The 25,127-nt window shown below is 41.3% G+C and overlaps 1 protein-coding gene across 1 annotated transcript in view; it reads left to right on the top strand.

The window, feature by feature from the left end:
* Window positions 1-25,127, top strand: part of SCFD2 (sec1 family domain containing 2) — a 146,540-nt gene that overhangs the window by 2,890 nt on the left and 118,523 nt on the right. Inside the window, exon 3 of the mRNA XM_028745201.2 lies at window positions 15,025-15,152. Coding sequence (XP_028601034.2) covers window positions 15,025-15,152 — 128 coding nt within the window. The remainder of the gene's footprint in view (window positions 1-15,024; window positions 15,153-25,127) is intronic.

Below are 25,127 nucleotides of genomic sequence, written 5' to 3'. Positions count from 1 at the left end.
TTCAACTTCTGAGGTACGACTGTACAGGGATGATACAAGAAATGCCTCACACCCCTTCTTTCTAATTACTTGGCAGCCATGATTAAGTGACTAAATGACCTTAGCAACAACAGTGACTCTGTATCTGCCTAATAAGTCATAAAAAGCTGCCTCCACACTTTGTTTTCCAATTCCAAATGACTTCCTTTTGAAGGAAAGCTAAGAGTCTGGGCCTTCTGCAAGGCAGGTGGGGAATGGAATGGAGATGAATTGAAGATCTATCCTGAAAATAATTTAAGTGACCACTAATTCACCCAGCAGTTATGGGAACTACTTTCACGTGTAGTTCAGAGACTTTTCAGGTAATTCGGTGAAATAGTTCCTTCCAAGCACTGACCTCTTTAGCCCAAATTAAAAACCATTTCCCCCTATGTATGGGAAGTGGTACTTCGGGTTACATTTGCTTCAGGTTTCAGATGCTTCAGGTTACAGACTCCACTAACCCAGAAATAGTACCTCGGGTTAAAAACTTTGCTTCGGGATGAGAACAGAAATCGTGCTCCGGCGGCGTGGCAGTGGCAGGAGGCTCCATTAGCTAAAGTGGTGCTTCAGGTTAAGAACAGTTTCAGGTTAAGAACAGACCTCCGGAACGAATTAAGTACTTTACCCGAGGTACCACTGTGCACATAGCTCTTGGGACAGTCACAGATACTGCATTTGAGCTGCTCTTGAAATCCTGTATTATTTTAATTATATATTTATTTCATAGAATCATAGAGATGGAAGGGATCCCAAGGGTCATCTAGTCTAACCCCCTGCAGTGCAGGAATCTCAGCTAAAGCATCCATGGCAGAGGGTCATCCAATCTCTGTTTAAAAACCTCCAAGAAAGGAGAGTCCACCACCTCTTGTGGGAGTTTGTTCCACTGCAGAACAGCTCCTACTGTCAGAAAGTTTTTCCCGAATGTTTAGTTGGAATCTTCTTTCTTGCAACTTGAAGCCATTGGTTTGAGTCCTACCCTCCGGGACATGAGAAAACAAGCATGCTCCCTCCTCCATGTGACAGCCCTTGAGATATTTGAGGATGGCTATCGTATCTCCTCTCAGTCTCCTCTAAACATACCCAGCTCCTTCAAGCGCTCCTTGTAAGGCTTAGTTTCCAGACCCTTAATCATGTTGGTTGTCCTCCTCTGCACACCTTTCAGCTTGTCAACATGCTTCTTAAATTGTGGTGGCCAGAATTGGACACAGTATTCCAAGGGTGGTCTGACTAAGACAGAACAGAGTGGCACAAGAGTAAAAGCAACCTAAAATGTTCACTGATAACATGTGTAAAAAAGCAGATCCAACTCACCCCCCACCCCCCAAAATCAGCGGAAGATTCATCATCATCAAACCTTTTATTGGCATCACATACAAACATCCATAGTAAATCAATACAGAATTACCACCTCCCCAATGTCACAGAACATTTGTCAAATGAAAAGAGGCAAAACAGTCTAATGTTACAGAGCGGAAGATTAAAGTTTTTGCCTGGTGCCTAAAAAGCAAATAGTTGTGGCACCAGGCATGCCTCTCTGAGGAAAGCATTCCACAAGTGGGAGCTACTCCAGAGAAGGCCCATTTTTATGTAGAACCTTTGTTTTTTGAGGCAGTTACATACCTTGTTCCCTCAAGCATTGTGTCAGACACAAGAGTGAGTTAAATGGTTGCTTTCCATTGCTGTACTATAAAACACTTAGGAATTTTGCTGTGAGAGCTGTAAGCTTAAAAGTGGATCAGATGCTTAGTACACTGGTACCTTGGGTTAAGAACTTAATTCGTTCTGGAGGTCCATTCTTAACCTGAAACTGTTCTTAACATGAGGTACCACTTTAGCCAATGGGGCCTCCTGCTGCCACTGTACCGCCGGAGCACGGTTTCTGTTCAAATCCTGAAGCAAAGTTCTTAACTTGAGATACTATTTCTGGGTTAGCGGACTCTGTAACCTGAAGTGTCTGTAACCCGAGGTACCACTGTATGCAGAGATTCACATTCTCAACCTCTGGCATCTCCAGGTAGGGCCAGGAAAGAACTGTGTGGAATTTTTGAAGAGCTATACCAGATTTGCCATAGTGCTGGGGTTGGGAATCTGTGGTTCACCAGATACTCTAGGACTCCATCAGCCCCAGCCACTCCTGCTCCAAGTGTCTTTGGTTGCCATTGGCTCAGTTGCTCAGATCCTAAATAAGGGACTGGCAGGGAAAGTGAAGGAGCGAAAAAGAAGTGGACATTTAGGAAAACAAGGGCCCAGGAAAGGAGTATTGGAAGATCGGGCTGTAGGGAAGAAGAGAATAACAGAATACTTGGGGAAGGGAATCTGGGAAGGAGAGGGAATGCACAATAAAGGCAGGTCCATAAGACTTAGCTGCAAAGGAGAAGTTCAGATACTGATTTGAAATACTCTGCTAAATATTTGGCTGCTGTTAGCTAGACTTGTGAAATGTATCCTAAACTGTAGTCTGAATTAATGTTTGCAATATTCAACTCTGAAAGAAGTCCATTTAAATTTGAATTGAATTACTGTTTTGGCAGGGAACTTCGGATCAGATGTCATTCTTCATAAAATGTTTGTTGGCAGTGATGGGAATTTTGTAGAATTTGTTATTTCTGAATAAAGGTGTGTGTGAGATATACACACACCTAGAGTTTGGAATCCACCGTCAGGTAGTTCACATTTTAATAGATGTTTCTTCTAAGTATTTCAAATGTATTGGGATAATGGAGAAAAAAGACCTCCTTTTTCTACAGCAAGCTATATGTATTTTTAAAATAAATAAATAAATGTGTTTCCAGCCAAAACATCTGGGCTTAGTTTATGGAGTTAGCAAGCAGATTTAATGAATATTTATGGTTGACGTAGGGCTATAAAGCAGAGTATTTACTTAAATCTAGGGAAACAATTAACTTCTTTAAAGATGAAAATTTTAAATTCTCTGTGCTCTTAAAGTTATTGGACTTCGAACACAACCACTTGATAAACTGAAAAATGCAGCAATGTCCTTAAAATTATTTAAATCATATTAGTCATGTGCAGAATTTTCCATCGAGAAAACCTTCTTGCTATAATTGCTGACACATTGGTCATTTAGTAGAAATAGATTGCAGAGAATATATATTTTTGGAGAGTGATAATCTTTTTTTCTTTAAGTATATAGTTTATATATTATGAAATAAAACTTATGGATCATAACTATTAAATTGTGTGTGTGTGTGTATAAACAATGGTAAAATGAACTCCCTTATTGTGGGTTTTTTTAATGAAAGTGCAGTTTATAAATATTTAAAGAAAGAAAATAAAGGTGATACTAGTTTCTATATTTGGGCACCCATGGAAAATGTGCAAAATTTATTGGGCACTATAGAACTTTGTGAAACGTGCAAAATTCCAGCCTCCCCATGGCTGTGCTGTCAGTGATGCAGTAACATTTGTCTGAGAAAGCAGTTCATAATCCACTCAGATTGCTCAGCTGCAAATCCTTAGCCTTGAAGATATAATGATAATGATAATGATAATGATAATAATTTTATTATTTCAGTCACAGACCAGTTCCAGCTCACATACAATATCAGGAAAGTCATAAAACACGATAGGAAGACATTTGAATTTACAATTGGGTATAACAGGGACAATACAGATATAGCAACAGTTAAAAATATATAATTTAAATCTTAATCACTAAAATATAACCTAAAATTGTTGACAATATAAAATTTTCAAGTTTATATACTATAATTGTTTGACATCTGCATAAAAACTATTTAGAAGTTTACATTTTTATGACAGAAATTAAAATTGGGGAGGGGGAGGCACGGGTATCCTGTGCCATACTAATATCCATAGAAGCTTTACAATATATATTAGAATAGATTATTGATACAAATTGTATGAATTGTTTTGATGAGTGTAGTTTAAACCCAGAGGAAACAAGAGGATAAGGAAATGGTCAGAGTGTCTTGTAGCAAATGATAGCTCTTTTCAAATAGAAAAATATTCAGATATGAAGTGTTCTGCATGCACCAGGAAGCGTCCTCTGAGTAACTAGCTGCCACATCTGCAAAAATGGACTTGGCCGTGGTTACAATCCCTGAATGTAGATTCAGCTGTCAGCACCTTGTTATTGACTCCTCTTCCATCAGCCTGTTCTTTTCTTTTCCTATTAAGTAACTGTTTGCACTTTTAAAGCACAAAAGAAGAATGTTTTAAAACCGTTACATATCTAATGAATTGTCAAGAAACAGACATGCTATAAAGATCAGAACTTTTTAAAAGCATAATGTGACAGACAATTTTCAGTGTATGCATTTAATGTATTAATATATATATTTTTATAGGACACCTAAGAACTAACAGTTCAGGAACAAGTGAGTTTGTGAATCTGAAGGATCACTTCTCAGATTCCATTAACCCACCATGCTTGGGGAAGACAGTGCAAGGATTCCTGCTAGCACAAGGGGGTTTCCCTCCCCTCCCCCCCCCAAATTAGAATTATACATCATTTTAGGAATTTGCCACCTAGTGGTAGGCAAGTGGAGCTGTATATACCTTATTTTCTGCAATTTGAAAGACTTTGAGGCCAATATGGGCATAGTGTACTGACTTGCTGCTTAGTAAACTGAACAGCAGCATCAAATGTTTCAGAGATATCTGACAGGAATGTACTGCAAGCCTTAGGTGGCAGATGCTGAGGTGATGACAATGGTCCTCACTGTTCTTCCTGAGCTCCTCCCAGCCATTTCCCTTAGCTGGATATCAGAGCTTTATGTGCTACACAGCCTGTCATCCCCCTTGAAATTGCCCTGCTGGCATCAGATGCTACCATATTTTTGGTGTTGAAGTGAAATTAACTGTCAGCTTCTGGTCATGGAATGAAGGAGGCACCATCTTGAGATAGCAAAATTCATTTTGTTGGCCCTAATGGTGACTTTAGTCTTGGAAAGAGAGAATGAAGATAACATAGATAAATTGGATATTAATCTCATGTTTGGCGTGCAAGCTAGGCTTTGGGTCTGAAAAAGCTGAAGGCTACAGAATGAAATGAATTGTGCTATCAGTTATATTTCCTGGATTAGCAACAATAAAAATCCTACGCTAGCCCTATGAAGCTTGGTGTTGCAGGATGTAATAAACAAAGATGGAATGTTTTTCCTTTGTAAACATTTTATTTTCTAGACAGCTGGATCGCATTGCGCACATCCAGGGACTAAGTGTATCAAGTTATTTGTTATCACAGACACTCAAATATGCCTTAAAACATTATCTGGTATTCTAAATCCAAAGAACACATTGTGATTTTTTTCCTGTCTGAACATTTTGTGTGCGCGCGTTTCTCTGTTCCTTTTAGATAACATTAAATAGAAAAAAATTGAGGATTAAGATGTTTGCCCTCTTCTACAAGTTTACAAGATGTTGGGATGCAGGAAATGTTTGCTACATGCTTAAGATATGGGTTTACTTTTGTGGGTTTGGCAAGTAAAAATACTGCTTTGAAAAAATAAGTTGACCGCAGCAGGCAAGCTTATGCTCATTTTATCCCATTAAACATCCCCAGCTGTATGTTGTGCACCTAGTCACATTTACAGTTTTTCCAGGACACACAACTCTTGACATGTTTGCTTATCTCTTGTGTGTAAATACCACAGCTCATATTTTTTATAATTGAAATACATTTTGCCGTCTTCTGGCTCACTATTTTCACAAAAAAGTTCTAGAATAGAAAATAGACCAAAATCCCACCCTCCATTCTCACTCTGGGAAGCATTCCATTTTCTTCTGGTGAGAGTAACAAAAGAACCTTAACTTTCCTCTCTCGTTTAGAGGTGAAGAGAGACTGATGCCAACCTCACTGTTGGGCTGAGATTAGGATGTGTAGATCACCTACAAGGAAGCTCCACAAACCCTGACTCCAAGCTTTGCAAGCTTGCTTCTCAACATAACAAATCCCTCTGGAGAGGATGCAGGGATCATCCCTGTGGTTATTGTGCTGGGTTTCTGAACTGTGCAACTGTGAAGATGCTGTGTCTCTGTCAAACTCTGTCTTGGGCTGGGAGAAGGCGATCGTCTCTGACCTCAGGCCAGAGATGCAATACAAATTCGGGCAAGTGGGTAGGATATTGTAGTCGTTTAGTCGTGTCTGACTCTTCGTGACCCCATGGATCAGAGCATGCCAGGCACTCCTGTCTTTTACTGCCTCCCGCAGCTTGGTTAAACTCATGTTAGTAGCTTCGAGAACACTGTCCAACCATCTCGTCCTCTGTCGTCCCCTTCTCCTTGTGCCCTCCATCTTTCCCAACAGCAGGGTCTTTTCCAGGGAGTCTTCTCTTCTCATGAGGTGGCCAAAGTATTGGAGTCTCAGCTTCAGGATCTGTACTGCCAATGAGCACTCAGGGCTGATTTCCTTCAGAATGGATAAGTTTGATCTTCTTGCAGTCCATGGGACTCTCAAGAGTCTCCTCCAGCACCATAATTCAAAAGCATCAATTCTTCGGCGATCAGCCTTCTTGATGGTCCAGCTCTCACTTCCATACACCACTACTGGGAAAACCATAGCTTTAACTATACGGACCTTTGTCGGCAAGGTGATGTCTCTGCTTTTTAAGATGCTGTCTAGTTTGTCATTGCCTTTCTCCCAAGGAGCAGGCATCTTTTAATTTCATGACTGCTGTCACCATCTGCAGTGATCATGGAACCCAAGAAAGTAAAATCCCTCATTGCCTCCATTTCTTCCCCTTCTATTTGCCAGGAGGTGATGAGCCCAGTGGCCATGATCTTCGTTTTTTTGATGTTGAGCTTCAAACCATATTTTGCGCTCTCCTCTTTCACCCTCATTAAAAGGTTCTTTAATTCCTCCTCACTTTCTGCCATCAAGGTTGTGTCATCTGCATATCTGAGGTTGTTGATATTTCTTCCGGCAATCTTAATTCCGGTTTGGGATTTACCCAGCCCAGCCTTTCGCATGATGAATTTGGGTAGGATATGGGTGATCACAAATGTTGACGTGGCTACCAAGACCACTCATAATGTGTAGACCCTTGAGAATTGCACGCAGATGAGACTTAATTCCACTAGCAGCAGAAACATAACAGGAGGAATTGTGTACTATGTCAATGCATGATTGCTACTCTGCTGTTCATTTAAAAAGATGTTTTCCAATATCTTTCACACTTCTCCAAAACAGACTTTTGTTTGGGAAACTGACTTTTGCCATCAGTTGAATAAAACAATGCTCCCTTCCCCCCTCAAACGTGCAAATCATCGTTGCCACTTGAATCTGGAAGAACTCCAGGAATGTTATAGCCTTGGGATATTCCCAGATGTTTTCAATTGGAAACCCACTGTCTCCACACACCATGCCTCTGAAAACATATGTCTAAACCACTTTATCCATTTGCACCAAAAGAAGTGTTCTCTTACAGGAGAAATTGAGGCCACTGAATTTCTTAAGGCCAAGTGATGTATCCAGTTTCTGTTTATTGATGAGCAATCTAGTAACTAGTGAAGGCTTTCCTTAAAACTGTCAGTCTAAAATTAATCACTTTCTAATTGCTTTTGCATATATAAAGAATCAATAAAAGCATCATAGATTTTTACCCTGTACCTATTCCTTTGTAGCTATGAAGGAAAATAAATTGCTGTTGATTAGTATCTATATTCCCATTTGTACCATAATTTATCCATCTTGTCCCCCCCCCCCCAAAAATAAACAAACATAATATTAACTTTAAGGAAAAGGGTCAGAAAATGGCTTCCTACATACAGACGCTGATTTGCAATGAATTGGATCTTCTGTGTAAGAGTCTTTTCTTTGTATGAAGGTCCCTAAATCGTACCACCCTTAAGAAATCATACATTACTTGGAATGCAAAACACATTAGTGTTGAATAATGTCATCTGAAACAATATTTTAAAAGCAGTCTTGCAGTCCTGACCTGATATATGTGATGTTTTTATCTTGAAGATCTTATTTTCTCTCTCTCAAAGAATTAACAAGAAAAAATTAAATATAGGCACTTTTTAATCTTAAATATTGTTATAGAAATGGGGGGAAGGGATCCCTCTAAACACTAGGAACAAATAAATACTAGGATTTTGATTGGGGATGGGCTAAAACATGGGTAGGCAAACTAAGGCCCGGGGGCCGGATCCGGCCCAATTGCCTTATAAATCCGACCTGCGGACGGTCCGGGAATCAGTGTGTTTTTACATGAGTAGAATGTGTGCTTTTATTTAAAATGCAGCTCTGGGTTATTTGTGGGGCATAGGAATTCATTCTCTCCCCCCCCCCAATATAGTCCGCCCCCCCCACAAGGTCTGAGGGACGGTGGACCGGCCCCCTGCTGAAAAAGTTTGCTGACGCCTGTACTAAAACATAAACTGCAGGGCTGTGGCAAACAAGGAATTTCTGGCCTACCTTTTGCAAACCACTTTGGCTGGCTGAGGGAAGGGCAGGCCTGTTAGCATTCCAATGGAGAGCCATTGAGGGTTAGCAACTCCTTGCCCCAGCTGTGACCAGTGACTAGAGATTTGGAAGGTTGCCAGGGTAGCTGCTCTGGGGGAGGGCAAGGGGCTTCTGGGCCATGCTGTAAGATCTGGACTCCCTTCCATGCAGACTGAAGGTATAAATATGTGAATAAACCATATTTCTTAAAGCATGACAGTATCCGCCATGTCTTCCATTCTCCAAAGGGACACAGACCCTGTTTGTGCTCCTCTGACCCCATGCACTCTGGCCACTGCTTGGAAGAGAGGGGGCAGGTCCGGGCTTTTGTAACAATATATCTGTGCCAAAAATTATCTTGGTGCACAGCCAGTTCCCATAATGCCATCTCCCAAACTAGAAAAATATTTCAAATTACTAGGACCTAGGACTGAACATGTCTCTCATATTCATTATTATCAGTGTCATATTTATCAGTGTCATATTTATAGGCTCTGGACAGCCCAATGTCTGGGATTCCTCTCACCCTGGAAATAGCTGTATGCATACAGGATGCATATAGTCTGCCTTTATTGCACATAAATTTAGATGTACTGGTTAAACAGCAAAATAGTTACATCTGGTCAGTCATGCAGGCTTATAAACAGTTGTCCTGGTCACAAGTAATGAGTAAAAATTGCCTTCAGATGATTAGGCAAGGAACAATGTTTCCTTTTTGTTCATTTAGGCCTCAGATAACTAGCTGTGGTATGTGTAGGCAGGTGAATTTAACTGAAAAGCTGAGGTGATTAATTGCAATCTATGGCTGGGAATTTTGAAAAAGCATGCAGTGAATAGAACAACATTTCCCTTACATTTTGTTGTTGGCATCCGTCTGTCTTGAGAGACTGTGAAGTTTGCCTCCTCTTTGGTCGTGGAAGGTTTAGCATCTGCCTTCAGACCAGTCCTGGGATGAATAATCTGAGTTAGTCATGTACAGAAAAGTGTGTGTAACATCTGACTGGGGCACTGAATACTCTGTAGTTGTTGATGCCATGATAGCTTTATGCCTCAGATTATGCCAGCAATGAACTAATTTGAGTACATGATCTTTGGATGTGGCAGTTTCTTTTCATAGATGCAAAAAGTAGGTTGGGGGGGGGGGGCTGATACTATTTCTCTGCTTCTAGGGCTATATATCTCTAAGCCTTTTGGCATCTGAATCAAATAATAATCTCTAACTTTTGAGTATTTGCCAAGACACACAGTTAAATTGAGTCTAGAGCAGATTATGCCATCAAAGTGGCTTGAGGAGTTGGAATGGAATTGAGGAATAAGCTTAAATTGCTCAAGAAAATGCTTACGTTCTTTAATGTTGACTGTCTGGCTTTTAAAATATGCAACTGCATGTTTTGCTTTGAAAAATTATGGGAATTTTAAATGCCATTAATCCAAATGAGGATAATGCTCTGTGACTAGGAAGCTGGGAATTGTTTGCTGTATCAGATTGTATTTATTAGCCTAAGTGGGAGCAGTATTGTTGGATATTTTCAATCTGTTGTTCCTTGTGAAGGAGTTGCTTTATATGTGAGAATTTTCTACATGAGCATATTTCTTAAACTGGATACCAGCATAGGCCATAACTGTATAAGTCTATACAAATTAGTAAAAGGTAAAGGTAAAGGTACCCTTGCCCGTACGGGCCAGTCGTGTCCGACTCTACGGTTGTGCGCCCATCTCACTTAAGAGGCTGGGGGCCAGCGCTGTCCGGAGACACTTCCGGGTCACGTGGCCAGCGTGACAAAGCTGCTCTGGCGAGCCAGCACCAGCGCAGCACACGGAAACGCCGTTTACCTTCCCGCTATAAAGCGGTACCTATTTATCTACTTGCACTTAGGGGTGCTTTCGAACTGCTAGGTGGGCAGGAGCTGGGACCAAAAGATGGGAGCTCACCCCACCGCGGGGATTCGAACTGCCGACCATGCGATCGGCAAGCCCTAGGCACTGAGGTTTTACCCACAGCGCCACCCGCGTCCCCAAATTAGTAGCCCTTAGCAAATGTCACTACCTGTTTTCTCACACATTCAAGAACCTGAAAGGGAAGGCCTGTTATCATTTATTTATCCTACCTTTATATTATTGACTGCAGGTATTCCTGTCACATATGCACGATAAATGATAGGCATACTAAGGCATTTCCCTGAATGCATGATCTCTGTATCTATGGCCAAGGTCAGGGGTGTGCATGGTCAGTGCCAAACCATCCCCATACTGAATGCAGTGGTTTTGCAGGGGCACCTATTCACGCTGTCTTGAATGTGGTGGAACTGTCCCTGAGATTGGAGACACTTATCAAACAAGGTCTCCAACCTCTTGAGCAGGCATGAATAGAAGCTGCCACAAACCCAACCCCAACCCCACACAACACTGGGAAGTTGAGGGGGGAAGCAATGTGTGAGCAGGCATTGAGGGGACTTGGGTGCATGCCTCCTGCCACACTCTGAGTGTTGCAAATACCTGAGCACATCTGAAAAGTACCGGCTGGCCAGTATTAGAAACTCAGATTTGGCTAGGCGCCAAATGGCTCCTTGAGTTACAGTTGCCAAAACAGAATGCCTAGTTGCCATTTTTGGGCCAGGTGGCTTGAAAAATCATACTTTCCAATCTGACTTTTGGTTCTTGAAATTCATTCTAATTGTCCGAATAGAATAGAATAGAATAGAATAGAATAGAATAGAATAGAATAGAATAGATCTCCAGGCATTCAGCTCCAGATGGTGGAGACACCAGACGCCTTCTTGACTTGGTCGCAAGTGGCCAATAGACAGGTATAAAATTTGCCTGATACCTGGCAACTTTTGAATGCTGCGGCTGACACACTGCCTTCAACTTTTCCCAAGGGCTGTTGCTATGGTCTTCCTCTCCCCTTGAAGACCTTCTTAGTTTCTGCTTTTAGTGACTTCATCTTTAAGGTGTTGGCTCCTTCATTGTCAGCTGCCTTCTGCCAAAGGGATTTCTTAGGTCCTAGCCTCTCTCTGGACTTCAGCCACTTTAGTCCTGGCTGCTGCTGCTGCTGCTGCTGCTTTCCACACCACATTCTTTGCCTTGCCTCTTCAGAGTCTCTTCTTTCATTTTTCAAAGGTTTTCTTCTCAGGCTCTTAAGCAGTGCTGAGCCTAACTTCCCAACCAATTACCAGGCTCTCAGTGAAATTCTGAATTTTGGTTGGCCTATAATTATGACTCACTATGTTTGAATGGAATGCCCAGTAAAGGACCCATCGCTTTGTGAATAAACTGGAGCATATACAGTGGTACCTTGGGTTACAAACACCTCGGGTTACAAACACTTCGGGTTACAGAGTCCGCTAACCCGGAAGTAGTACTCAGGTTAAGAAATTTACCTCAGGATGAGAACAGAAATCATGCAGTGATGGCGTGGCGGCAGCGGGAGAACCCATTAACTAAAGTAGTACCTCAGGTTAAGAACTGTTTCAGGTTAAGAACGGACCTCCGGAACAAATTAAGTTCGTTACCAGAGGTACCACTGTAAAAATCTATGTCCTCCAGCTAACTATTATAACTGTAACATCACAAATTAGATAGTAACAGTTTTTTTGACACACTATAAAACTGACCCTAACACAATGTATCTCTCTGGCTTCAGTTAGGCATGAAACACCAGTTTTGTCCCACTACACACAGTTAACAATCTAAATTGGTTTTAAAGGATAGTCAATAGAGCATGAGACTCTTAATCCCAGAGTTGTGGGTTCAAGCCCCACGTTGGGTGAAAGATTCCTGCATTGCAGAGGGTTGGACTAGATGACCCTCATGACACCTTTCAGATCCACAATCCTATGATTCTGTGACAACATTGATACAGTTTCTAAACAGGGCCCCGTATCTCTCTTTCTCCAGAACCACTGCCTACTTTACATTTCATTGGACCACAGTTCACTACTTACTCTTCTGCATTAAAACAGAGCTGCACTTTATCTTGAGATTAGCATTTCCTGTTAGCTCCCAGCAAACTCCAACTGGCATTTGTTCGAAACCAGGATATATGCATGCTTAATGTTTCATTTCAGACAGAAGTCATGTTGGCAGTGGACATGATTTCAAACTCAGACCAAGCTGTAAACTGAGACAGCATCTCTGTCTGCAATAAAATAAAACAAAATCCTTAAAATCTTGAACTATTCAGCATTGTTTACTCAGGATGTGACTTTAGGAGGAGTCCCTTTCTCGGGAGCCTGCCTGGGGATTTTGGAGATCACTCTGAAACATGATCTTTGAATGCTTTGTGAGTTGTCCTATCATATTTACTTGGAACCGAAGAGACGGAGGAAAGCCAAGCTTTCTCGGGTGTCAGAATTGCAGGCAATCTGATCGAGCAAAGAGTGCTGATGACCTGTAGCAAAAGTTGTGAGTCTAGTAATCCACACACAGCTTTCAAAGGTGCTTGCTTGACAAATAGTCATTATGGGTAACTCTGATAGTGTCAGTATCCTGTTTCAGGGCATTGGAGGCTGAATCCAGGTTGTCAAAACTGCATGTACTGTCCATCTGTTTTGGTGGCTCCACATACTCTCACCAGTGTTAGAAACTGGCATATATAAGCTAATTGCCAAATGGCACCTCAACCCTGGGTTGCAGTCGCTACAATGGAATGTCAAGGCACCATCCCCACATGAAGCTTATTGTTATTATTATTTATTTCATTTCTGTGATACTTTATATTTTAAAGGGTGGAGGGATTTCAAAATGGTTTACATTAAAACATCAAATGAACAAATATAAGGTCATGCGTGCTTTCTCTTTGAATTGTCTCCAAAACTCATAAAAGCCCTGGTCCCAGTTGTGTGAATGCCAGTTTTTCTTGGTCAAGTTACCATGTATGCACTCTGAATAAGCTCAGGCACATATTTATTTGTTCACATTTTCCACGTCTGCCTTCAGAACAGACTCTAGATCTGAGATTTGAAGAACACGGGGAAGCAAGCAGTATTTGTGTAGAACCTCATCACTTTGATCATGTTGCGAAATCTGATGAATGGTAGTGTGGACTCTAGCTCGGTTGTATTAGGAGACTAGCAGCAGTATCCTGCATGGAATGTGTGGCTGCTGCTGGCTTCAGAGGTTGCCTACTTAACAGGGTATATTAGTAGACAACCCGTGGACCTAGAATTGCCAGGTCCAAATCTGAAAGCTAAGTCCATCACTAGAAAGCATTGTGGTGGCGGGGCGGGAGTCTCAATTAACTACTCTCTTTAGCTACAAATTTTATTTTTGTCCAAAGCCATTTGTTTAGATACTACTCCTGGTGCTATCCTATCACTTGGCTAGACAGCTGAATCTGTATATAGAAATAAGTGTGTAGAAACAGTGTCTATCTCCTTTCCCCCATCTTTTGCAAGCAGTAATAAGTCTACAAAACATCCACTTTTGATATTGCAAGTCTTCAAATGTGCCGGTTTGTCATATTTTCTACTTTGCTTTTAAACAGAGTCTGCTATTCTCAACATATTTTTAAACAATTCCCAGTAGCCTTGCAAAGCAAACCTACAACTTTGGGAAGAAATTGGCTTGTAAAGAAACAAAAGCCGGGGAAGGAAATCATTGCCCTCCAGGACTTTTAAAATCTATATTAGCATGACTTGACAATAAACGTTTGTCTCTGCCAAGGAGCTTTCTCATGGGTATTGATTTTTCTTTCTTTTTTGTTTTAAAAGTTATAGTTCCATGTGATCACAATTAATATTGACATATTTGAGATATAGAGCACTTTTGTACGCCATTCAAGACTGACCCTGCATAAAGTTATGCCTTCATATATAACAAAAAAATGTATGTCCTCATGCAGCCCCCATTGCAGGATTTGTAGTGCCTCAACACAGTCCTGGATTTGCACGAAGTCAGGGGTAGGCAGGAGAGCAAAAGAGAAGACATGTTTCACAGCAGCAGCAGTGGCCTTGGCATAGGACCCTTTCCCAACTCCTTTATTGCTGTACTGAAACCTTTTCTGAAACCACTGCTTTTCCTCTCAGTGTCCCTCCCTCGCTTGTTGTACTTCAGTGAGCTTTATGAATGAGGTGAGATTTAATGCAACACCTCCCAGCTCAGCCAGATCCACTTTCCATCAATGGCCATATGAACGTTTGCTTAATATTCTGCTTGTATCAACGGCTTCGCAAGCCCACCATGACTTCTGAACCCCGCGAACAGCTTTTCATTTCAAAAGTATAGTACATTTCAGAAGAAAGTCTGCTATACTGAAACTGTTGCTGTTTTTGTCGTCATTAATATTCTCAGTAGCTTTGGTTGTTTGCGCAAGCCACTGCTGAACTATTCTCTTAAAAATTTTGTGGTAACAGAACCAATTAAATGGATAACCTCCGGTTAATATAACAAGTTACCAAATCAGCCCATGTATTCTTAGTCTGAAGAGAGAGCAACCCTTTCTGAAAAAGTTGAGCTTTGTTTCCGTACTTGAAAGTAGATAGGCTATCCACGTTGTAGAAATCACTAAGCTCCAGTCCGTTTGCTTGATTCTTAGCAGATGTAAGCTTTTTTTCCTTTTTTATATATAGTGATCCAGCTGCTAAGTCTCTGTGGGAGTCCTTGATGAATTCCAAGCAGAAAGAAGCTGTGATGGAAGTCAGGAGACACCTAGTGGAAGCTGCAAGCAGGGAAAATTTGCCAATCAAGATGAGCATGGGTAAGTAAGCCTTGGAGCGCGCCTGTGCGTACTCTTCATCTGCGTCCAGCCATTTAATCAGTGTAGCTATTTCTCAGACACTGATCATTCCGAAATCATTGGTCTTTAAATAAATCTGAGGTTGTTAACTGCGGTTTGGTGACGAGCCATGTGTTTTAGCAATCAGTTTCTTTGGAGCTTGGTGAGTTATCAATCAGTGTTTTGAAATGGATTCAAAATGTTACGCAGTTGTAGCCTGACTTACAGGCTGATAATACACTCATAAAAATATACAATGTCACCTCTTGCCTTTAATGCTTTGAAGTATGAGCCTGGGGATGGAAGGGGTTATTCAGAACCTTGTTCCTGTGCCCAAAAAACCACAGTTTTCTCAGTTTCCACTTACAGCTGTGGCACAGTTCTTGTCTCATTCTGTACAGTGGTACCTCGGGTTAAGTACTTAATTCGTTACAGAGGTCCATTCTTAAGCTGAAACTGTTCTTAACCTGAAGCACCACTTTAGCTAATGGGGCCTCCTGCTGCCGCCGCGCTGCCGGAGCATGATTTCTGTTCTCATCCTGAAGCAAAGTTCTTAACCCAAGGTACTATTTCTGGGTTAGCGGAGCCTGTAACCTGAAGCGTATGTAACCCGAGGTACCACTTTATTGCTTTCTTTGCCTTCAGTATCATGGGGCAACCTTGTATATCATATGGGCAATGTTGCATATGCCTTAAGCAACTAGGAATTCAATGCCAGCAAGTGAATAGGCTGACAAAGCAGGGATGGATTGTCCCAGGCGGAAGGTCATTTATCTTATCTTGCCTTCTAAGAGAATAGTAGCATCCTTCTCCTCCTCCAGTGGTGTTGCAGCATTTGCTGGCAACCGGGGCATGTGCACACACAGAGGCGGGGCATAGAGGGGGAACAAAACCCATCGCACCAGCCCCAGCCCTTGCTGCCAACACCCCAGGGGTGCGGAGAGTTCACAAAGCCTGCACGCCAGGCCAGCCTGGCTTTCACTACCAGAGCCAAGGGGGACTGCGTTGCACCGCCTGTGCAGGGAGGAGGCTGGCTGACGCGGCCCTTGGCAGGTGAAACTGCCCAATGCTGGCCAGGGGGCCATTCAGCGAGGGGGCTAGGGATGCAGTGGTCCAGCCGGGCTCCAGGGCCTAGAAACCCCCAGTGGCAGGCAGGGCAGGACAGGAATCCCTGCATGGGAGCCCTCTAAAAATCATATGCCCAGGGCTACAGCCCCCCTACACCCTTGTCCTCCTCCATATCCAGCATAGAAACACAAGCTACTTCCCTCTTAGCATGCTAGTAATTGTTTATTTCTCTGCAGCCTAATTATTTTTGTAAGCTTATTCACAAGGCTGAAATGGATACTTGGGGCACCATCTTGCTGTGGTGGCAGATGGATAGGCAAGTGCCCTGTGCTTCCTGCCCCCCCCCCAACAATGTTGTGTTCAATATCTGCTTTCCCCTGTCTTTGGGACATAACATACAGTGGTACCTTGGGTTAAGTACTTAATTCGTTCCAGAGGTCCGTTCTTAACCTGAAACTGTTCTTAACCTGAAGCATCACTTTAGCTAATGGGGCCTCCTGCTGCTGCCGCACCGCCGAGCAAAACTTCTGTTCTCATCCTGAAGCAAGGTCTGCAACCTGAAGCGTATGTAACCCGAGGGACCACTGTAGTCTCAACAGAGCTCCTAGGTGGAAGAAAAGCAAAGGCTCTATTTCAAATCTAGTGTTTTGAAAAAACAGGAAGCTGATCATGTATGCATCCTGTCCCTGTATCCCATGCAAGAACAGTGCATGAACATCTCTGCCTTCATGATACAGAAAATCAGCCTGGGACTATTTCCTGACAAGTTCTTTTGTTAAGTTAAGTGGTCTATAAGTACCGTTGTGTGTGGTTTTTTTTTGTTTATTTACCACTGAGTGGGAAAGCTGAATAACTGAAACAGAGGTGTAACTATTTCAAGTTTGTTTGTGCCTGTTACCTATTTTCTGAATCATAAGCTCATCTGGTATTGACGATTTCATCATTGTTTAAAAATATGAGCCTTAGTGTGTATGCACATATATATGTTCAATAAGGAAATACTGAGTGATTGCTTTAAGATACAGTTGTACCTTCTTTGGAACCCGAACGTCCGAAGCGGCTTCTGCAGCTTCCAATTGAGTGCAGGAAGCTCCTGCAGCCAATCGGAAGCCATGCTTGGCTTTCAAACGTTTTCGGAAGTTGAATGGACTTCCGGAACGGATTCCGTTCAAGAACCAATGTACGACTGTACTGTAAGTATAATGCAAAAGAGTAGACACAGGCAAGTGGAAGCATACATTAAGGCATAATTATTTCAAAAAAAAAAAAAAATGTAGTAATCACATGCTGTAATTTAGGTGCAGGTACAGCTGCTTCAAAATAAATTTGATCTTTCCCCTTTCCATGTGCTGCACAACCAGGGTCCACAATGGTTAGGCCAAAACTTCATTATGAGCAGTATTGTGTTAACTTTGTTATCTGAAAGCATTTGTCCCTTGAGCCATTCAGTAACTCCTTGTCCCTAGAAGACTGGAAAAATTTAGGGTGACTAAAGAGTTGAGTTGCCAAAGGGCAAGGGCATGTAAGTTACCCATATTAGCTCAGCGCTGCTTCAAGATAGCAAATGCTGGCTTGTCTTGTATGATCTGAAAGTGCCCTTTAACTTCCCCCCCTCAGCTATCGGTTGCTGGAAAAAAAATCTCTTCCCACATTCAGGAAGGACAAAGGACAATTGCAAGCCAATGATGGTTTCAAGCTTCTTTTTAGCATGTAGATATTTTAAACTTGCTTCAGTATCTGAATCCAAAATGTAGCATTAACAATAACAACAAAAACAACAACATTTCTCTACTGCCTTTCATTTGAGGATTACAGGGCAGTTGACAATACGAAAACACAAAAATACATACAGTAACAAACCAAACACTACCACCCAGACAGTTTAAAAGGCCATAGATTGTTTAATTAGTCAAAGGCCTGGGAGAAGAGGAAGGTGGACATTAAGCGTGTGCAAATTAACCTCAGAAGCTGCTGGAAAATCAGGGTCCTGATTTATCATTATAGCAGGAGTCATATGCAAGTGCCAAGGCTGAGTAAAAAGGCTATTTTTTCCCACTTTAAAGACCTAAATATTATACCAGTTTTAGGAAAACTCTTGTTAAAATTGCCCTCAGGCCAGACCACATCTGAACAAAACACTTTTTGTTACTGGGTGGGTATATGTGGTTTAAATATGCACAGTTCACTTAATTCTAATATTTTTAAATAATCATTTTTGGTTGTTTTAGTTTATGTGGATAAAAAATACAGTGAGAAGGTCCAGAATTCTTCACATTCTATTCCAGGCAAAGAAATATATACTAAGCTGGCATCTAAGAAGAGACATACTTCTTTCTCGTTTTCACAACTTGGGGCTGAATATAGCACAGTAGCACCATGGCTGTCAATCATCATAGGCCTTATTTATGAATACTTCCTGAAATATTAACAAACCAAAGAGAAAAGAAGATGCCATGGTCAGGAAACCATCTTCTCCTGAAGAGGCCATCAGTGACATAAAAAAAAAGTTTGTAATTTGCTTGTTTTGGTATTAAATTTTAAACTGTCTTGGCAGAAAGATGCTGTAAAGCACCTTAAATAAGCAAATAAGTAATGTTTGACAGGATATAATACACCTTTATAATAAGGCAGTGAGCCAAGTTCTCCCCAGCACCACCATTAAGGAGGAAGTGCAGAAACAGTTATCCCAAGAAATTGGGACGCGAGTGGTTGTGGATGTACATTGGAGAACTCACTTGCTCAGTTTTCCTGAGCGAATCCTTTTCTTGTCTGAGTGAATGTGTGCCATATACTCCTATTGAATAAAAAAATCTACAGTGGTACCTTGGTTCTTGAACTTAATCTGTTCCGGGAGTCCTGAAACTGTTTGAAAGCCAAGGCCGATTGGCTGCAGGAGCTTCCGGGTTTACGGCATTCAGGAGCCAATTTGTTCAACAACTAAGCCGTTCGAGAACCAAGGTACCATTGTACTGCATTTGAGCCCACCATTGTATTTGGCTTCCTGAATGCCAAATAATAATGCTAATAATAGAAAACAGTATGCAAAACATATACATCAACAGTACGTAGAGTGTTTATGCAGAAGAGCACTTACTGGAACATCAGAGAACTGGAGGGCAGAATTATATACACCTTTACCCTATTCTAGTAAATATTCTGCTAATGTCTGCTTTCTTGTGTTTTGGATATATGTTAAGCCACTTCAGTTGGTAGGCAAGGTATAAATACTACTAAATAAATAAAGACAGCCGTCATGGAAAACAGCATATAAATATAATTCAATTAAATAACAAACAAAAAAACAGCAATAAAGGAATAATTAAAAAACTAAGTAGTTAAACATTTATTATTTCAATGCAGTATCCATCAATTCAAAATGTATATATTCTTTGCACTGGTTTAGACAAGTAGCAAAATGTAACTGTATTTTTAAAAAAGGTTTTTATAGTGTAACATTCTTGCTAGTGTCCAAAAGGAAGTCAGGCTTGTTGAAAAACAGGCCTCTTATTTTTTTGTTTGGTTTCTTCTTCTTCTTCTTCTTCTTCTTCTTCTTCTTCTTCTTCTTCTTCTTCTTCTTCGCATTTTAACACACTTGAAGATACTGGGTTCCGAAAGAAAGTTCTATTCTGCTTCTAGCTTCCTGAAACAAAGGAGTGTTGTTCCTTCAGCAGAAGTACCGCTTCTTCTTTCCCCAATCCTCACTTCCTTTGCAGCCTCGCTGGTGATCAGATGCATATCTTAGAACGCTTCTGAAAGTGATGGTTCATGATGCTTTTGTTTAAAGCTTTGCTATTAGCATATTATTTGGCAGCCAAAGACACTTTGCTACAAATGTCCTTCTGTGGCTTCAGAAATGGCCTGCCTTGCTTGGCAGTTTTAACAGTGGACAGTAAATCTAGCCTGAGCCTGAATCCCTTTATTATCTCCCTTTATTGGCATGTTGAATGATGAAAGCTGAAACACCAGGAGGATAACAGAAACAAAGTGCTCTCTTCTGTTACTCTAACCCTCCATTAATGGAAGAAAGCCCTCTCAGTTCTTCCCTAGTAAACTATGCAGAATGCGACCTGAAAGACGAAAGCATCTCATTAAAGAGCACAAGGCAGACCTAGCCTACAGAAACAATATACCAGCGCAGCATGCTTTGTGAAAGAGGTTGGGATAAGGCTACTGTAAATCCCTTAAGTAGTTTGTAACTATCTGGCATTTTTTTTTTAAAAAAAGGGGGGGGAACCATCAAAGGAAATGACAGATTTGTTAGGGGTGTAAGGTATGCCTGAACTTTGTCTGCAAACATGAAAGAATATCCAAGATATGAAAGAACGCAGCAATATGCTCACCTCTGGATGTTATGAAATGAGAGAAATGGGAAGCACAAATTCCTTTTGCCTCCTGTTCCCCCATATCTTTGTAATGCTTGAATTGGTACAGTGGTACCTCGGGTTACATACGCTTCAGGTTACAGACTCCGCTAACCCAGAAATAGTGCTTCAGGTTAAGAACAGAAATTGCGCAGCGGCGGCACAGCAGTAGCAGTGGGAGGTCCCATTAGCTAAAGTGGTGCTTCAGGTTAAGAACAGTTTCAGGTTAAGTACGGACCTCCGGAACGAATTAAGTACTTAACCCGAGGTATCACTGTACTTAACCATGTTTTACTTACACACCCACACACCCACCCACCCCTTTCACAAAACCTTTAATGTTGGACCACACCAGTCCTAATGGGAGATACGCAGCTTCAAATATGGGAGATACGCAGCTTCATTATAAAGAAGTTTTCCCTATTTGGTGGTGCTCGTCTTTTCCATCATCTCATAATTTCTGAGGTTTCTGTGAAGGTGAAATAAGACGGTGCAAGCAAGATGTGGTTGCCAATGAGGCAGCTGTTCTGTGTTACTTTCTTTCTCCCTCCATGACATCTCTATTTGCAGCCTTAAGGGCTAGGAACTGCCATGCCTTTAAATCAGAAATTAATTGCTCAAGAAGACGAATTCTGCACCCAGTACTATGTGCTGCAGCTTCTGTTTCACACTTTTGCAGAATTGCGGAAGCTGGTATATTGTGTAGTTATTTTTAAAATATGAAGTGGTTTATAAATGCTGTTTAAAGAATGGATGGGAATCTATTAAGGTTGATGCCATAAACACACCCTTCTCCATAATCCTAAACTGAAGTGCAGAGGGTGTCCATGAGAGTGAGGGCCTTTATAGTGGTGACTTCCTCTGCCTATTGAATTTTTTTCCCTGGGGAAGCTTGACTGGTGCTCACACAGGCTAAGACTTCTTCATTCTTCCAGGCCCTTTAAGATTTTGATTTAAGTCCCTGTGATCAGGTTGGTGGTTTTAACATATGTATTGGATGGCTATTTCTGGTTCTGTGCTGAGTATGGTGTTTTATTGTGCTAGTTTTGTATTTGGTTTTATTGTGGATTTTTATGTAGTATATTCTCCCTGTTGTGTTTCTATTTTTTAATTTCAAAAGGGGTGGGGGTGGGGGGACTTCATCTGGCCAGTGGCCTGGATCCTGGGTTTCCCTGCTTCCAGTGGGCCACTCTTTACAGGTATAATGATTTATAATAATAATAACTTATTATTTATACCTTGCCCATCTGGCTGGGCCTTCCCAGCCACTCTGGGCGGCTTCCAACAAAATATTAAAATACAGTAATGCATCAAACATTAAAAGCTTCCCTAAACAGGGCTGCCTTCAGATGTCTTCTAAAAGTCTGGTAGTTGTTCTCTTTGACATCTGGTGGGAGGGCGTTCCACAGGGCAGGTGCCACTACCGAGAAGGCCCTCTGCCTGGTTTCCTGAAACTTGGGAAAGGTAGGGAAATTAATAGCACAGCTCCATCCAATGGGCTTTCTAGGCCCTACGTTTGCTGCAGTGCAGTCAATCCCAGCACCTGTGGCCTTGTTCATATTGCCATTCAGCTGATTGCTGGTGACATCAAATCTACCATGCTTGTGAAGAATCAGGAGTGCACTTTAAGGCTCCTGACTGTGTGTGGGCCAAATCTACCTGTTCCACTCACATATGTTGCCAGATGTGGGGCATGTGGATGTCATACCCTCCAACATTTCTCTGATGAAAATAGGGACATCCTATTCTTATTTTACTTTTTATATACCCCACCCATCTGACTGGGTTGCCTCAGCCACTCTGGGCAGCTTCCAACATATATAAAAATATAATAAAACAGTAAACACTGTTTTAATAAAACTTCCCTATACAGGGCTGCCTTCAGATGGGTTGGATAACTCCATACCCTCAACATTTCGCCAATGAAAATAGACATGTCCTGAGGAAAAGCGGGACATTCCAGGATCAAGTCAGAAACTGGGATGGCTTCTGTAAATCCAAGAATGTTACTGGAAAATAGTGACACGTGGAGGGTCTGGGTTGTGGTTTTGAGGAAACTGCCTTGAAGGCCTTATTAGGCTTCAGGGCAAGAGGTTCCATTTATTTGGCATCTCATAAGTACAAATAATAAATGCTGTGCTGGATTTAACAATGCCAGTTAATTTACAGAGGTGGGGAAATAACCATAGTTTACTGCTGAAGAAAAGCATGGATATTGACTGATGAAACCGAAGGAGATCCTTAAGCGGTCTTTGGATTACAATCTATTTAGGCATTACACACAGGATGGAGGTAGGGTTTCTGTAGGAATAAGGGAAAATTACCATCTTTAGTGGCATGTCCTTGGAGGACGAGGGAACGTTGTTCAGCTGGATGTGATTCGTTGGCCTTAGTTCAGATACCTCTGATGCCGCTTCCAGCTGCAATAAAGCACTGCTTGTCTGAAGTGTATAATCTTGATGTGAACAAAAAACTGAAACAAAAATAGGCATACTGTCATTAGATTAAATGTATGTACTGACAGATCTGTAATACATATTAGGTTTGTGTCTCTAGCTAAATCAATTTTCACTTACCCTTATAAACCACGAAAAATTAGAACCAAAATACTGTTAAATAAAACCTGTGTGGAGACATTTACAAGCCAAATATGCTGGTAGTATGTTATCTTTGCATATTAAATTATGGCTGGCACATGGACACAGAATGCTTGGTCGACCTTACTTTTTCTTGCAACAAGGGAGTTTGCTGACAATGGTCTTTTTGTTGGCATATCTTCCAACAAAATTTTGAGACTGAAGATACAGCAGGATCCTAATCTCAGTGTTTGTTTGTTTTAAAGATAGAAAATGGAAATGCTCAAACTCAAATTCATATCTAAGTATTTTTACATGTCTAGCTGTGGATATATATATTTAAATAAAGCTAATCTAAGAATAATTAAAGGGAAAGTGTATTGATAAAGTGTTCCCTATACATTCTGTATTCAGTGATGTAATTTTACAAATACATTAATTTTAATCCAATATTTGTAAGTAATATTTACTTTATTGGTCTCGTGCTCATTTTTATGTTTTTTTTTTTATCCCCTTGTTAAAATGCAAATATTATTTTTTTGGTTGTTATACTGATGGCTGTCAAGTGTTTCCATCTTTAAGGTCGTGCCGTGCTCCAGTATTACATACAGTAGTTTCAAGACCTACCAAAAAGGATCAAGTTGTGTTTCAGATGTGTAAAAGGCAAAGGCATTTGTTGCCAAAAAAACTTGTGAAGAATTATAGAAAAATTAATAGACACTATTTTATTAATCAGTAATCCATATGCAGTAACTTGTTAATAGCAACAGCAAATCCATATATTACTTTTCTTTGTTACTTGCATGATGGAGGCATCGTGTGATTCCTGGGTTGGGGTACAATCCTGGTCTCTGGGGTCAGGCTCTGTCTCCAAATACCTGCATGTTTGCATGGTCATCTTGAAGAACGACTCATGCCCAAGCTTCCATGCAGTTGGGACACTCATTTCCATGTAACTGTGTGATAGTATTTATTTACTATATCTCTAAATAAATGAAAAGTCTCTCTTCCTCACCTTAATGAACTCTCTTCACTACTTCTCCTAATTACAGTGGTTCCTCGGTTTAAGAACAGTCCGGTTTAAGCACGATTCAGTTTACAGACTCCACAAAACCGGAAGTAGTGTCCCGATTTGAGAACTTTACCTTGGTCTAAGAACAGAAGCCGAACGGTGGAAAGGCACCGGCGGCGGGAGGCCTCATTAGGGAAAGTGCGCCTCAGTTTAAGAACCGTTTCGGTTTAAGAATGGACTTCCGGAATGGATTAAGTTCTTAAACCGAGGTGCCACTGTACTTTGCAGTGCTCCTGTTCATCATGTGACATTCCTTGCCAGCATTCTAAAAATACCAGAGTATTACAGTAAGGGGGCCAGCATTACTGCACTGGCATCTTCTGTATGCAGAAGATTCTGCCTCTTAGGTTACATGCCAGTGCCGAAGCTTTCTAAGGATTTAGAGCTGAAGCATGCAATCCAAAGGGCCATTGGATGTGACTCTCTTGTGGAATGTATGATTTCAGAATGCAGGTGGGGGGAATCACATGTACAAAATATCGTGACAGGGTCAAAGAGCAGGCTGGCTCCATAGGAAAGTAAGAGAATAACGAGGAGGTGAAATTGTCCTTGACAACTGAAGTAAACAGAGATGTAGAAGTGAATGTGAGGAACTCCAGACAAAGCTGACACAGCTAATTGAGTCCCAGGGTATATGGTCTCAAGGCACATGAGCCCACCATCTTGCTGAAACTTAAGTGGGTGTGATTTTTCTGGATGTGAGTTTCTGGATGGGTGACTAACTTGGGAACAACATGTAGACTGCCTTGGGTTCTGTGACAGAACAGAGACAGGATATAAATGTAAGAAAAGAAAAGAAACAAATAATGAACTGATACACCATGTAGCAGCTGATTACAAAAAGCGAAAATCCTTGAATGTGTTTACACTTTAAATGTCT

This window comes from Podarcis muralis, chromosome 9, assembly GCF_964188315.1.
Source record: "Podarcis muralis chromosome 9, rPodMur119.hap1.1, whole genome shotgun sequence".
Lineage (NCBI taxonomy): Eukaryota > Metazoa > Chordata > Lepidosauria > Squamata > Lacertidae > Podarcis > Podarcis muralis.
The sequence above is the reverse complement of the archived record's forward strand: the minus strand, read 5'-3'. Positions and strand labels throughout refer to the sequence as shown.